This window comes from Mastomys coucha, unplaced genomic scaffold (genome assembly GCF_008632895.1).
Source record: "Mastomys coucha isolate ucsf_1 unplaced genomic scaffold, UCSF_Mcou_1 pScaffold6, whole genome shotgun sequence".
Taxonomy (NCBI): Eukaryota; Metazoa; Chordata; class Mammalia; order Rodentia; family Muridae; genus Mastomys; species Mastomys coucha.
Genome location: NW_022196912.1, coordinates 118,578,006 through 118,592,774, shown reverse-complemented (window position 1 = coordinate 118,592,774; position 14,769 = coordinate 118,578,006). Strand labels below are relative to the sequence as shown.

Sequence of the window (14,769 nt, the reverse complement as noted above, 5' to 3'; positions counted from 1 at the left end):
AGGGAGAAAGGGCAAAGAGGGAGAAGGGAAGGAGGGAGAAGAGGGAAAGGAGGGGAGGGAGGGGAGGGAGAGAGAAGGAAATGGAGGGGAAGGAGGGAAAGAGAAGAGGGAGGAATGAGTAAGGAGGGAGGGAAGGAGAAAAAGGAGACAGACAGACTGACTGACTGGCTTGGAAAAATGGCTCAGTCCTTCAAGGTGATGGCCCCCTAGTCTGACAGCCTGAATTGAGTCTGGGACTTACATGGAGGAAGGAGAAAACTTCCTTCCTCACGCTGTCCTCTGGCTTCCACGTGCTTGCTGGGGCACACGTTCTCCTCTCAGAGATAAACACGTAGTTTTTAAAATTAAAATGCAAACCCCTGATGCAGTCCCATCTGACACTAGTCCCAGCAATGGCTCGGCCCTTGCTCCAGCCACCAGCAGTGCCCTCTCTGAGTCCAGTTGGTTGAGCCTCATGCTCCCCAGGTCTGAGCCTTTTCTTGAAGCAGTTGCTGTAAGTTGGTCCCAAGCACAGCGCAGACGTGCGAGAAGGCTTTGGCGAGGACGTGCGTGTGCTAGGCAGGGTGGGCTCAGGCACTCCATACAACTGTTGGGGTGGAGAACGTGTGTTCTGGAGTCAGCACCTGTGCGTGTTAGAGGTGTCTTTAACGCAAACATGTGAAGCAGGGTCCTTTCGTGTAGTGCTTGCTTGTATAGACTAGTTCAGCTGAGGGCATCAGCTGGGGCTCATACCCATTCACTACCTGACTGAAAACCACTTCCTCTGGGGAGTCTCCTAGGATCTCAGCTGCCTCCAGGGATCTTTCCTGTCTCATTTTGCCTGACTGTATGTTCTGTTAACTGTTGACTTAATGCATGTCTACAATACATTAGTCACTTTGCCATGTGGTTCTCTTATTTTTTTTTAAGTTTTATTTATTTTATGTGAGTACATTGTAGCTCTCTTCAGACACACCAGAAGAGGGCATCAAGTCCCATTACAGATGGTTGTAAGCCACCATGTGATTGCTGGGAATTGAACTCAGGACCTCTGGGAGAGCAGTCAGTTCTCTATAAAACCACTGAGCAGTCTCTCCAGCCCAGGTTCTCTTATACATGACAATGACCTGAGCTCCCTTATTCTGGGGATTGGCTCAGAGAACGTTTGTGCTCAGAACAGGACACGTCAGCAGTGACAGCCTTTCAACAGATACTGGATTCATTGATTGGCTCATTACCTTCTCAAAACCAAATAGATGCAGAGCCTAATAAATGAATGAATGGCGTGTCACTGAACACCTGCTGTGTGCCACACGACTTTGGACAGCAGGAAACTGTTGCTGTGAGGATACTGTGATACGCTGATGTTAGGGAGTGAGGGCTGTACCCCTTCCTGGGCAGTGGGTGGGATGGGGTGTGTGTGTTTGTGCAGGGAGCGTGGCGCTGTGTGTAGAGGCAGGTGCATGTGTCTGGGCTGATGTTTCTGTGACAGCTGGTGCCCTTGGTTGACAGCCTTGGTTGGGAGCAGGTATAGGCTCAGTGTTCTCCATTCGAGGAGGGAGCCGCCCAGGAATAAGGCGGGGGTGAGCAGTTTGTGTCCTCAGGAACTCTCAGCCCAGGGGTCAGGTCAGGTGGGCTGCTTAGAAGGCAACTCCTTTCCGGCCCCAGCCAGGCACAAACACAGGAGTCTCTGCAGAGTGAGATCTTGTTTCCTGGCTCCTAGCCAGCCAGTCCTTTCTGTGGGAACCACTGGCCTGACCAGTTTCCTCCCTGCATCTCCCGGCCTCAGGAGAGCTCCACTGGAACGAGGAGGGGGAGGTTTTTTTGTAAGATGCCTGTTCTGACCGCTAGATGGTTGTGCCTGCCTGTCTTCTCTGCCCTGGTGTTTGCGGTCAGGCCTCAGACACTTGTAGAAGGAGCTGGCCACAGCAGGACTGGGTAGCCTTGTGGAGGTCTCAGACAAACCTCATCTACTTTGCCTCTGGCTTAGGGTGAAAAGAGGCCTGTCTATGTCATTAGCAAAGGGGTTAGCTTCCTTTCCCAGCCCTGTGTACTGGCCTAGCTTGTTCCAGCTTCCACGTCCTGCATTATCCCATCACACACACACACACACACACACACTCACACTGGCTGACACTGCAACGCTGGCTCTACCTCCTTCTCCAGGCCCTCTGAGAATCCCCTCTGTGGCTCTAGCATCCACTGACGCAGGCTCAGGGTCCTCTCTCTGCTGCATTAGGGGTGGTCAGGAAGAAGGGGCTTGATGGAGGGAACGGAGTAAGTTTCCCGGGTTTGCAGACAATGTTCCTTATCCCAGGAATGTCCCATGGTCCTTGCTCCCATCAGAAGAACCAGCAGTGTTAGATCACTGTCGTCCGATCCCACATGCCCCAAAAGATGGGAGCTGAGAATAGGAGGACAGAGATTCAAAGATTAATATTAGGCCTTCCAGCGCAGTGACTGCGAGTCTGCCCCAAACCCTGATCTTCTCAGTAATGAGATGAGGACTGTGCTGGGTGCTAGTATTTTGGGTAGCAAGTCGCAGAAGCACAGAGTCCTAAGGAACTACTTATGGACTTCTAGGGAGAGGAGGAGGTGGAGGTACTGTCAGGGCCAGGGCAGCTGACTGGGGAGAAAGGACAGCTGGGGCCTGAACTTGACTCTCTCTGTGTTTGACCTAATACCCTCATTTGGTGTATGGATTTGTCTCCCAAGTCCAGCTGTCATTGAACTGTGGCAGAGGCTCCTGGGTTCCAGCCTCCTAGAGAAGAGGCTCCTTGACCCCTCCTGGGTCAAGTGTCCTCAGAGCTAGCCTGTGGCCTAGAATGTGGAGCCACAGTATACCATAAGGCACCCTGCGGCCTGGGCAGCCTGGTGTCAGAGGCAGGGAGCAAAGAGGAGACCCCGAGGAAGGGACTGTGAACACGCCACTGTGGTTAAAGATGGAGACAGAACTGATGAAGAGTTTGGCCAGCAGCCCAGCTCCTCTCCTCACTCCCCCCTTTAAGTACTGCAAGCTAGTTGAAAGAGAAGACTAATTTGAATTAATGAGGTCTTGTTAAAATATTATGAACACTTGAGCAGATAATTATTCTCTGAACCCAGTGTTCCCCATGGCACCTGCTGGGTCTGTTCAAAGAACAAACTGACTTTCTCAGTCTATGTGCTTCACCTCTCGGAGAACACTTGAAATCTGGTGGTGGTGGTGGTGGTGGTGGTGGTATGATGGTATGGTGGTGGTGGTGGTGTGGTGGTGGTGGTGGTGGTGTGAGGGTGGTGCTGATGCTGATGCTGGTGCTGGTGGTTTTCTGTACTGGAGATGGAGCATAGGGTTTGTAAATGCTAGGCAAGTGCTCTAATGCTAAGCCTCATCACCAGCCCCAAATCCATTCTCCATACAGGATGAAATGGGAGAAGGAACCAAGCAGTAATGAAGATCCCCCTATCGAGCAGGTGCCTGGGCGATCGTTTGACTTGGATGGACTGAGCATGCATGGGTCATCTGGTTATTCTAGCTTTAGCTTTCTGTTACTCCCCCAATTCCACAATAACTTCATCTCATGGTGAAATTGATCGAATCTATGCAATAGCTAGCCCTATGTTGTATGTGCTCCAAAGAATCCACTGGATGGCATGCAAGGCTCTCTCACCAGAATGCCCCCATCCCAGCTGTGCCTGACCCTCCTTCTCCACACCTACAAGGACTATAGGCTAACAGAGGATGGAGAGGGCACCGCGCTCTACACTTAGGACTTAGAACGTACCGGGCAGCACGCTTTGGGCTCTCTCTGGAGATGACTCAGTCTTTGGCGAGGCTTCCTTGTCCTCACGACCTGCGGACCCCTGCCTAGGCTTCAAACCCCTGCCCCATCCTCACCCAGGAAGCATCCCAGGCTCATGTGTCTGATTCCTTCTGTGCCCAGTGACACCCCTCCCCCATCTGTCAGTTTCCCTGCTTAGCGCAGCCCATTTGTTGCTCAGCTTGGTTTTTAAGGGGGTAGATCGAGAGGCCTCCTGCCAGGAGTCGCCTGGGGTTCCTTCTGGTCATTTCCATGCTTGTATCCATCTCTGCGGATAGATACAGATAGATAGAGAGATGGAGGTAGACAAAGAGTCCCCGCTGGGTCTGGCAGAAGCTGGAGAGCTGTCCCAGCAGGCTCATTCCCCCATGGGGACACCATGGGCCACAGTCCTCGCAGAGGTGCTGGAAGTGAATCTGCATGGTGTTTAGCACTGGCTCTGTTGAGCTGCCAAAGCCTCCTGCTGCCTTTGCCTCCACTGTCTTTGTTGCAAACAGAACAGGATCACTGGGCCCCACCAAGCCTTCATAAGCCCCATCCAGCCGAGGGCTTTTGAGACTAGAGCTGGGTTTACAGTGGAGCCAGCAGCTCTCTGATGCTCTTCCTGACTGGGCCCAAGTGGGGTCTTGGGGTCTTGGCTAGAGGTTACCCATAGGGAGCAAAAATATAGGGGCATGATGTTCCTTTAGCAGGGATGCCCGACCTTTTCATGTTGCAAGTGGCATTGCTATCTTCAACGTTCACACTTAAGGAGCTGTATGGTTTGAGTTGTAAAGAATCAAACAAAACAAAGCCAACCTCAATATTTGAAATACATTTATAGTTTTGTATTGGGCTACATTCATAGCTGTTCTGGAGCACTCGTGGCCTGTGGCCCGTGGTCTGGCTACAACTGCTAACCACCTGTATTGCCACTGTATATCCTAATGATTAAGAGTACTGCTGAAGGGGTTGGGGAGGTAGCTCCGTGTTTAAGAGCGCTTTCTGCTCTTTTAGAGGAGCCAAGCTTGATTCCCAGCATCCATATCAGGCAGCTTATAACCTCCTTAACTCTAGATCCATGGGATCTTATGCCCTCTTCTGGCCCCCACATGTGGTTCACATAAACACAGGCACACACACACACACACACACACACACACACATGCACACATACACAAATGTATTTATATTTATAATATTGCTCAAGACTAAGGAGATGGCTCAGTCATTAAAGTGCTTAGAGACCTGAGTCTGATCCCCTAGAACTCATGTTAATTTTTTAAAAAGGCCAAACATTGTGGTACATACCTGTAATCCTGGTTTTATGGATTGTGGGACATACATACACAGGAGGCTTCCTGGGGCTCAGTGGCCAGCCAGTCTAGCTGAATGGGTAAGTTAGTGCTGCAAGCCCCTGACTCAGAAGTGTAAGGTAGAAAGCGATTGGAGATGATACGGGATACTGACCTCTGGCCTCTACACACATGTGTACAGATGTGCACACACATGGGCACATACACATACAGAATACCTCTCTAGTCTCTGTTCTGCCCACCTGTGGCTGTGCATCCGTAGGTAAGATTTCTGTGTAAAGAGAATAATGCCGTGCCGGGTGGTGGTGGCACATGCCTTTAATCCCAGCACTTGGGAAACAGAGGCAGGTGAATTTCTGAGTTCGAGTCAGCCTGGTCTACAGAGTGAGTTCCAGGACAGCCAGGGCTATACAGAGAGACCCTGTCTCGAAAAACCAAAAAGAGAGGGAGAGAGTGAGAGAATGAGAGAGAGAGAGAGAGAAATAATTCCCTCTAGGGTTAAAAGTGTTAGTATTAACAGAATTGGCTTGGTGACACACTTAACAAAGGTCACTACTTCTGCTGTGACATGACATTTGCTTCTAATAATCACCACAGAGAGGAGATGAGAGTGGGGAAGGACGCCTGGGGCAGAACACTCAGAAAAGTCCTCAGGGGTGTGAGTCTGTTTTTTTCTTTTAACTGTTTTTGGGTCCTTGTGAATTTCACTCCAATCATCTCCTCTCTCCTCACACCCACCGCCTACCCTTGCAATGCCCCCAACAGAGCAAAAAAAAAAAAAAAAAATCTCACTGTGAGCGCTATATTGTGTCACAGTGAATCCTACAGTCTACCCCTTTATCCACACTTTTTCACTTGCAAATCTTCATTGCAACGACTCTGGGTTTGGTGCGAGGCCTCTGGCTCCTGCTCCACCATCAATTCTGGAATCTCACTGGGACTCCTCTCATATATCCTCTTGCTGCCCTGTGTCATGGAGATCCTGTAGGTTTGGATCTGTGGCACTAGCCCCCTCCGACAGTGGGACAATCCTTAGAAAAAGAAAGAACGAGCCACCCGGTTTTACACCTGCTAAGTGGTTAAGGAATCCATAAATACTAAGATAAACATGACACTTACCCATAAAAGAGCTTTGGCTGTGTGCCTGGAAGGGCGTGGCTCAGAGCCAAGGGACCTCTACACTAGAAATGGGCACGGTGTGCTCCCAGCCCTGGAGGCTGCAAGTCTGAGGTAAAGACACCTCAGGATCTGTTGAGGCCTCTCTCTCTCTTCTGCTCAGCTGTGTCCTCGCCACCTCTCTGGAGAGGTCTCCTGCATGACCTGACATCTGTCTGTGACCATGTTCCCCATCTTAGGTCACTAGTCACATTGGCTTTCAGCCACCTGCAGGCTTTTCCGTCTTTAACCACCTTTGTTCGAGCCCTGTATCCACATCCAGTTCCTTCTGAGGCTTCAGCATCTAGATTTGTTCATCTCAGACGTGGATGCGTGTGGCTCATGATACACAGTGAACCCTGAGGGGGCTGGTGGGTAGCTCTCTCGCGTGCGTGCATGTGTGTGTGTGTGTGTGTGTGTGTGCGCGCGTGTGCATGTGTGTGTGTGTGTGTGTGAATCCTGCACAGCTCCACTCAGCTGCAGCCAGCCCCAAGTGCAGCTTTCTGAACACACTCAATGTTTTTGGTTTTTTGTTTGTTTGTTTGTTTTTGGTTTTTGTTTTTGTTTTGTTTTGTTTTGTTTTTTGGTTTTTTCGAGACAGGGTTTCTCTGTGTAGCCTTGGCTGTCCTGGAACTCACTCCGTAGACCAGGCTGGCCTCGAACTCAGAAATCCACCTGCCTCTGCCTCTCAAGTGCTGGGATTTAAGGCGTGCGCCATCACTGCCTGGCCCAATGTTTTATTTTTAATGTATTACTAGCCTATTTAATTTTACACGGTGAGAACTAATGGAAGAGGAAAGACATCAACATTGAAGAGAAGCTCACGGTGAAATGTGTAGAAATACCTAACGCCAGCGAGAGCAGCACGCTTTCAGGAGCGTCACTGGTCTGAACAGGAAATGCACCCGGAACTGAATCCAAACCTCATTCTAACAGAACAAAGTCAGGAACTGGCTGTATCTCCTAAAGGCTTCTTACTGACAGAAATGTGCTCTAACCAGACCCTAATGTAAGCTGTGCTAAAGTTACCCATGAGGCAAACTTGTTTCTGATGGACATGTCTTGGCCTACTGTTGTAGCTACACAGTGTGTGCTATAACAGGAAAAGACAGTTGTGACAGTCACCCATCACCTGGATGGGCTCAAAAACTCCTTCCCAAGGCTTAGCTGATGGTGGTGCTGGGAAGGGGGTCTCCAGGCCCTCTTATGAGACTGAACCCACCATATGATGTCATCATGCAGATTCCCAGGCTCATCTTGTAGCATGGCTTTGGGTCTTGCACATGCCTGGGCCTGGGCAGTTAATACTATCATCCAGGTCGTTCTCTGATATAACAGGACAAGGCTAGGTGAGACCGTCCTCCATTTCCCACCTGCCAGTGAATGTCCTGTCCATCTTTGTCATGGTGGTGGGTGAAATATATAAAATGACATTTCTGAAGGGAGAGTTGTCACCTCCAAGCTGACCTCAGCCCGGAGACGTCACAAGGATTGTGCAGTGTCCAGGCCATGGAGTTAAACTGTGTGCACTCTTGCTCGCTAGTGGTGAGTCTTGGGTAGGTCCCAGCCTGGAGAGGTGAACACTGTCGCTTTCATTTTTCAGATGTAGTTACCCAGGCACCCACAAGGTCCCATATGGAAAGCATCTCACTCGGGGCAATGGCGAGTCCCTTCCCCGCTCCTTTCTTCTCCCAGATCCTAGTGGTTGTGGTTCCTGTAGGTGTGCTACCTGGGAAGGTTTGTGTCTAGGGATTGGGCTGGAGTTAGCCAGACTGCCCTGGTTCAGCACAATCTCCACACACCACCCTCATTTCTGACTAAGAGGCTCCTGGCATCAGCCTCGGCTAACTAATGCTTTTAGAATGACTGAAAGTTCCATCCAGTCAAAGCGATTGCATGGAGCAGAGGCAAGGAGGATCTCAGCAGAGGTCTTGCGTGTTTCTTCCTAATCAGTCAGGTATACTGTCCTTCCGCCATCAGTACGTAATAGTAACGGCACAGAGTACTGGCAGCTGGTGGGGTGGGGGTGGACTCACTGGAGGTTATTATCAGGGCATTGCCTCTAAGGCTTGCTTGACGGACTGACTGATTGTCACTCCAGACCCACCAAAGCTATGACACAAAGCCTTCATCCTCGGTCACATAGTTGATCTTTCTGGAATGGCCAGTCAATCGCCCTATAGCATCCAGTGTGATCAGCCACCCAAAGCAGAAACTTCTCATTGGGTGTGATTTAGGTTAGTCAGAGTGGAGGCCCAGCTTCACTTTGAGAAATACCCACTCCTTCACTACCTAGATATGTTGAAGGGATGGCCTTTGGTTGGATGATAGCTATACAGACAATGGCTAGGCCCAGGGTTGAGCCATTGTCACTCTCCATATTCAGCTGTGCGCCTGTTCTCACCAGCTCTCATTCTGTCCCTGTGACCATTCCCTGATGCTCGGGGCTATCATTAGCACTGCCGGGACCACGAGGGAAAGCAACCTGCCAACCATCACAGAGCCAGCCAAGGGTGGCAGCCAGGCCACCCAGTTCCAGAATGCCCGCTCTTTTGACCCCTTTCTCACACCTGCCTGATTTGCTTGTTAAACTTTAAAAAACATTAATTAGTGGTCGCTGCACGTCAGATGGCCTGCTCAGCACCCCTGGAGTTCCTTCGGTAATTTCCGGTCCCTCCGAAAAGGAAGGACCACCCTGAGTCCACAGGCCATCGGTCTCATGGCCATCGTTGCCTAGAGCTTGAAGGAAGAGAAATGAGGCCAGAGAACAGGCTGGGGGGAAGTTATTTTTCAATCAACTTGGGCTTTGCTTCGCTAATCCTTCTCCTCTGCAGGGACCAAGGGCAGACAGCTCTTCCCAGCAGGGGGACAGCCTTGGCTCTGAGATTGGGACCTCCCCCCACCCCAGTCTGACAATAAACCAAAGAATGTGTCTCAAAAGACACCCAGCTGCTCCTAATGAAACTAAGGGCTGAAAAGCGGAGAAAGAGACTGTCAGCCAGGAAAAGCCCAGGATCCTCTGGGCGACACCAATCCCTCCAACAACTGGGAATCTGTCCAAGACTTTTCGAATAGAGTTTTTCCCTGTGTGGGCCTGAACACTAAATTCCCTTCGAGGTCCAAGTCTCAGTTTCTTCATATATGTGACGTGGAGATCATAACACGCATCTCAGGGCTGGGGATATAGCTTAGTGGGAGAGTGTTTGCCTCGTCTGTGTGAGGCTCTAGGTTCGATTCCCATCACTACAGAGAAAAGAAATACATATGTACATGGTGTGCTTAAAACACATGTCCCGTACATGCCTTCACAGTATACACAACTTAAATAGGCGTTTTGGGTTCCATATCTGAGGCTCTTGGAGAGTTTGAAGCTTATATTCAAGGTCCTCTTTATTATAGATGAGTTCTGTTTATGAAAATGAAGACATTCTGAACCAAAGAAGCTTGGAACAAAATGTTTCTTAAAGAGTGCAAAGACTGGGCAGGGGTTGGCTTAGGGGGCAAAGTCCTTAACATTGTCAGCATGAGAACCCAAGTTCAATCCATGAGAACCCACATTTTATAAAAAAGAAAAAAAAAAGACAGGTATGGTGGGTGTGCGTTTGTCATCTCTGTGTTAGGGTAGACACGATCCTCAGGACCTCACTGGCCAGCCAGCCTGGCCATATTGGTGAGTCCCAGATAGAAAGTTAGAGACCTGGCTTAAAAAACAACAGCAGCAAAACCCAAACCCCAAAAAACAAGGTACAACATCTGATATTGAACCCTGGCTGCCACACATGTGCACATATGCATGTGCACCAATACATAAACATGTATGCACACATACACATGTGCATCAGTGCACACACATGTATATGCACATACACATATGCATGCACACCAATGCTCAAACATGTATACACACATATACCTATACACACATTTTTAAAAAGCAGCGAAAAGCCTTCTCAAGTAGATGTTAAGTCTCGTTTACTCTATTGTACTGGCTCTGAGATTTTAAGAGTCATTTCCCTGGTAGAACAATGGGATTCCATCTTGTTGTAAGTTGTAAGGCTTTTCAAGATTCGAGATGGAGAAAGTGTTTTATTATCACCCTCTGAAACCCAAGATGACACTGGCCGTGGCCTTCGCCTCTTCTCCGGACATGAGATCAACTCACTGAGCATACCGAATGCACATGCCTCACCACATGGCAATTAACAAGTAACACTCAGGAATCCAGAGGTCAGGGGTGACGTTTGGTTTCCTGGGGTCCCTCGAACAGATTTCCTGTGCTGTCTCTGAGGACTAGCCTCTAATGCCTTTTCAAGGTCTCCTGGCCCCCTTGCCACCTCTCCTGGTGCCTGTCCTTGCTCTTCCGCCTCACCTGCTTATCCCCATACAAACCTTGGGTCATGGTCTCGAGTTGCTGGCTTAGCCCCCTGTTTCTTGAGGCCCCAGGCAATATCCAGATTTACGAGTCCTGCATATGAGAGACCTCCTTCCTTCCTTCCTTCCTTCCTTCCTTCCTTCCTTCCTTCCTTCCTTCCCTCCCCCCTCCCTCCCCCCTCCCTCCCTCCCTCCCTCCCTCCTTCCTTCCTTCCTTCCTTCCTTCCTTCCATTGTTCTTTGCTTCCGAGCCTGGAGACAGGCTATCTGGTGTAAGAGGTGACCTGTAGCATTTTAGAACCTGGGTGGCTCCCTACCCCTGGGCTGTTCAGGATATGCCGTTGTTTGTATCTGGCTTTCAGCTTAGTATTTGCTGAAGCTGCTGACATTTTGAGTAGAATATAGTTGTCGTGGGGACTTAAAAAAGAGAGACAACGTTCCTGACAGCCTGCTGCTTGCGGCTGGGCTGCTGAATCATCTTGTTTCGCCTTTCTTCCTTACTTTGTGGAAAAAAAAAAAAAAAAAAAAAAAAAAAAAAAAAAAAAACTAAACAAAGCAGGTGTGAGAATTTCACAAATGATAAAGGGTTAGCAAAATGTAAGGGGCGTATATGCATCAAAATGCTTATTACTGGGCCATTAGTAGCAGCAAGGGGCACTGGTGTAACTATCCAGCCCTAAGGACCACATGGTTGATTTGAGTTCTGTCCTTAGTCACAAGTGATAAACTTGTAACAATGGTAGGCGTCTCTCTTGTGTGAGGATGGTGTCCAGTTGTTAAGTTACAAAGCACGGTGGCTTCTTCAGAGAGCGATGATCTCATGGCAGAGCACCCAGATGAGCAGCCTGGGGCCAGTGATGGCACTTAGTAGGGCTGCAGAGGTACTAGCTGCTTTCTTCCTGGTCATCTTCAGCGATCGCTTCTTAGTTTTCCATCTTCTGAGTTCCACTCTAGGAAGGCCAAGGCTAGAGGAAAAGATGTACAGTGTTCTCAGCGCTCTCTGTAAAGAACATTCCAGGAAGCTCCTTGCCTTTCATTTGCATGTTCCAGCATGCAAGCTAGAAGACTGCAGACGCAAGGTCGGAATTCTGTTAGGAACAGAAAGGAGATGGCCGTGGGCATCAGGACAGCCACAGCTCACTCCATCAGCTCCCCAGCATCCTGGGTACCTTTCCCCTGCCCCAGACCTGATTATGTTTCTCCCTGTAGAGAACAACAGAAGGCTTCGCTCTGGAGTTGCAGCTAGGGCTAAGCCCAGCTCATAGGAGATCGTGCCAGCTTCCTGCTAGGTTGGAATGTGCCTGGTTTTTCAGGATTACCTACTTGATTTAAAAGCTGAGGTCATTTGCCATGCTGACAAGGTCAAAGAAAGTTCCAGGGCAACCATAACACAGTCATGGAGAGGCAGCAAGATAAACCATTCAGGAAAGGTAAGAGACAGACTCGGGGTGGAGGATCCCCTTGCTTATGTGACGACAGAGCAGTAAAAATGGGAACAGATCAAGGGAAGTATGGAAAGGGCTAAGTTGGTCTGTGACCCACCACCCCCACCCCCACCTTTGTTGGATTTTCTGAAATTTTCTAGTGTAGATAGCTAACAATTTTACAAACAGAAAAATTCTTCCTGTCAGATGCGTATGTGAATATTTCTCCATGGGTGGTCTCGAGGACAAACAAATTATTTGCACAAGGGTGAATAATAACTATTAATTATTCATTTATTTGATGCTTAATGTGTGTAAGACAAGTGCCCTTACTACTGAGCTTCATCCCCAGCCTCCTTCTTGCTTCATATTTTGAGTTTGGGTCTTCCTAAATGGCTCAAGCAGGCCCTCCTAGTAGCTGGGACTACGGGCTTGCACCACCAGGCCTGGTTTAGCAGTTAATTTTTAAATACAAATTGAAGTTTATACTAAATAAATGCATACACACACAAAAAATGAAGGACTCAGGCAAGCTTGCAATAAAAGGCAAGTGTCCCTCCCCCAAGCCTCTCACCCTTAAAATCTCCCAGGAAAACATCTCCCCTATGACGGTGTCTAAGCCTTGAATCTGGGACTCTTGCCCTGCAGAATTGGCTGAAATAGTTCAAATGGCTGATAACATGGGGCCTGGAAACCAACATCCCTTGCAGAGGGACCCATCAATGAAGCAGGTGGCTCTCTGCTGGGTGTGACGACCTAGTTAGGAAGGACTTGGATGGTTTTGAATTCAATGAGGCTGGAGAGGGACAGTGAGGCAGGAAGTATTGCGTAATGCTTAGAGATGTGAGCTCTGGGGCCCAACTGGGTTCAGAACCTGGTTCTGTCATTCACTAAATGGGTGACCTTGTTTCTCTCCGCCTCGGTTGGTTGGCATGGTTTCAAAGTGGTGACCAGAATACTCCCGTCAAGGGCTCTTTAACTTCTATTACTTGATTTAAATTCCCCTAATGTTGGCATTACATATCCTAGATATTTGTTTTAGTTGCAAGCTTTCAGGCTGCAGTTGCTCATTTTGGAGTGGCCTGAGTCGGGATCTAGTAAGGACCCACACATTGCAGACTCTGTCTCCAGACCCCTCTCTTCGTTCTTCCCATACCTGCCACATGAAGTTTACTGGTTGAAGACTAGAATGGTTCTCATTGTAATCTGCCAAAACCCCACAATGGAGGGCATGGTTAAGCTAAAAAGCTGCCATTACTCTCCTACCAGGGTCCCTGTAAACCCAAAGGTAGAGGGGATGGGGGTGATGTCGCAGGGCAGGGGGGGGTAGTGTGGGGGACAGGGCGATGGCAATAGGCCAGAGCAGGGATCCATTTGCAGGCTTCTCATGGTCCCCTCCCTCCTCCTGTCTCTCGCTTGCGTCATCCTTGGTCCTTCTCTCTGTAGTTCGTAGGATAGTAAGTAGCCTCCACATCACCCCTCTATCCCAGGGATCAGCCAGATAGACCCAGACTGAAACTACCATTGCATCTGAATTCCCTAGGCATGGTCTCAGGCTTAATCTTGATCTAGTGATCGAAGCTTCTGCATCCCCACTGTCTCCCCCTGTGGATCTGACAAGGAAGGGGTTGTCCCTGTGTACCCTGCCCACCATGATGACACCCGTCTCCTAAAATAGCCAGCTTAGAGAAGAAACCTAAGCTATGAGGAATGTAGCATCGATCCCACAAGGAGCCCAAGTACACCACAGCCCCAGCAACCAACGGCCAAAAGAAGGCTCACATAGGAAAGCTACCTTGTGCACAACACTGCTTCGAGGCAAGGCACCCTTTCTCCAGGAGGACAGCCATTTATTGGAGATCTATGTACAGACTCCAGAGCCTGGGTCAGAAGCTGCACCTGGCCACTGTTGCCGAAGGATATTGTGCCAGCACTCCCAGAGGTGGGACGAGGAAGAATCCCTTCATGGTGGCTCAGCACCTAGGAGAGCACCATAGAGACCCTCAGTGCTGAGAGACTCCCAGTGATGGAGCAACAGTGGTCCCTCACTCAGCTGGGGATAATCAGAAGCCCCCTACCGCCTTGGGCCACGTGGGGTGGCTCACACTTGTTGTTCTATCTAACACCCTGGGAGTCAAGACAGGAAGAGTGGTGAGTTTGAGGCCAGCCTGGGCTACCCAGTGAAATCAAGGCTGGCTTTGGTTATAGAGTATGACTATCTCAAGAAATCAAAATGTAGCAGTGGAGGAGGAGGAGGGATGAGGAGTCGCAGCAGCTACCAAGCCAGGTCCAGCACGGGCTCCTGCCCTCCTCGGGCTCTACCTAGGATTGTTACCTGCACCACCAGCCGTGACGTTGTGTGAGCTGTGTGTCTCTGCCAGGAAAGTGACCTGAGACCTCATGAGACCTCATTCCAAAGGGAAGGTGCTCTGGCCTGTGAACGCTGTCTTCTGTGGTAGCTGTCTCTAGTCAGGCATCCCTGTCTTGTGCTAATTAATGTGAGATCTTGTTGTCCTAGCTGGAGGAGACCGGGAAGCTCCTCACCTTCCTGTCACAGTTTGTGGCCTTTACTGTTCACACTGTCACTTTCTGGTGCAGGCAGAAACTGTAAATGGGGGGCACTTGTTCTTCTCTTTGAAGTGAATATAGCCAGTTTGCCATCCTTGTCTTTGTATTCTAAGTGGACCTGTTCTGCCTACACCATCTGCCCTCCCCTCCCCTCCCCTTTCCTCCCCTCCACTCCCTC

The 14,769-nt window shown here is 49.6% G+C and overlaps 1 protein-coding gene across 8 annotated transcripts in view; it reads left to right on the top strand.

Annotated features, from left to right (window-relative positions):
• Clmn (calmin) overlaps positions 1-14,769 on the top strand; it is a 94,874-nt gene that overhangs the window by 36,299 nt on the left and 43,806 nt on the right. Inside the window, exon 2 of one of the 8 annotated variants that reach the window (XM_031355543.1) lies at positions 11,809-12,029. The exons of the other annotated variants lie outside the window; for them this stretch is intronic. Coding sequence (XP_031211403.1) covers positions 11,996-12,029 — 34 coding nt within the window. The 5' untranslated portion in view covers positions 11,809-11,995. The remainder of the gene's footprint in view (positions 1-11,808; positions 12,030-14,769) is intronic. 8 annotated transcript variants of the gene reach the window in all.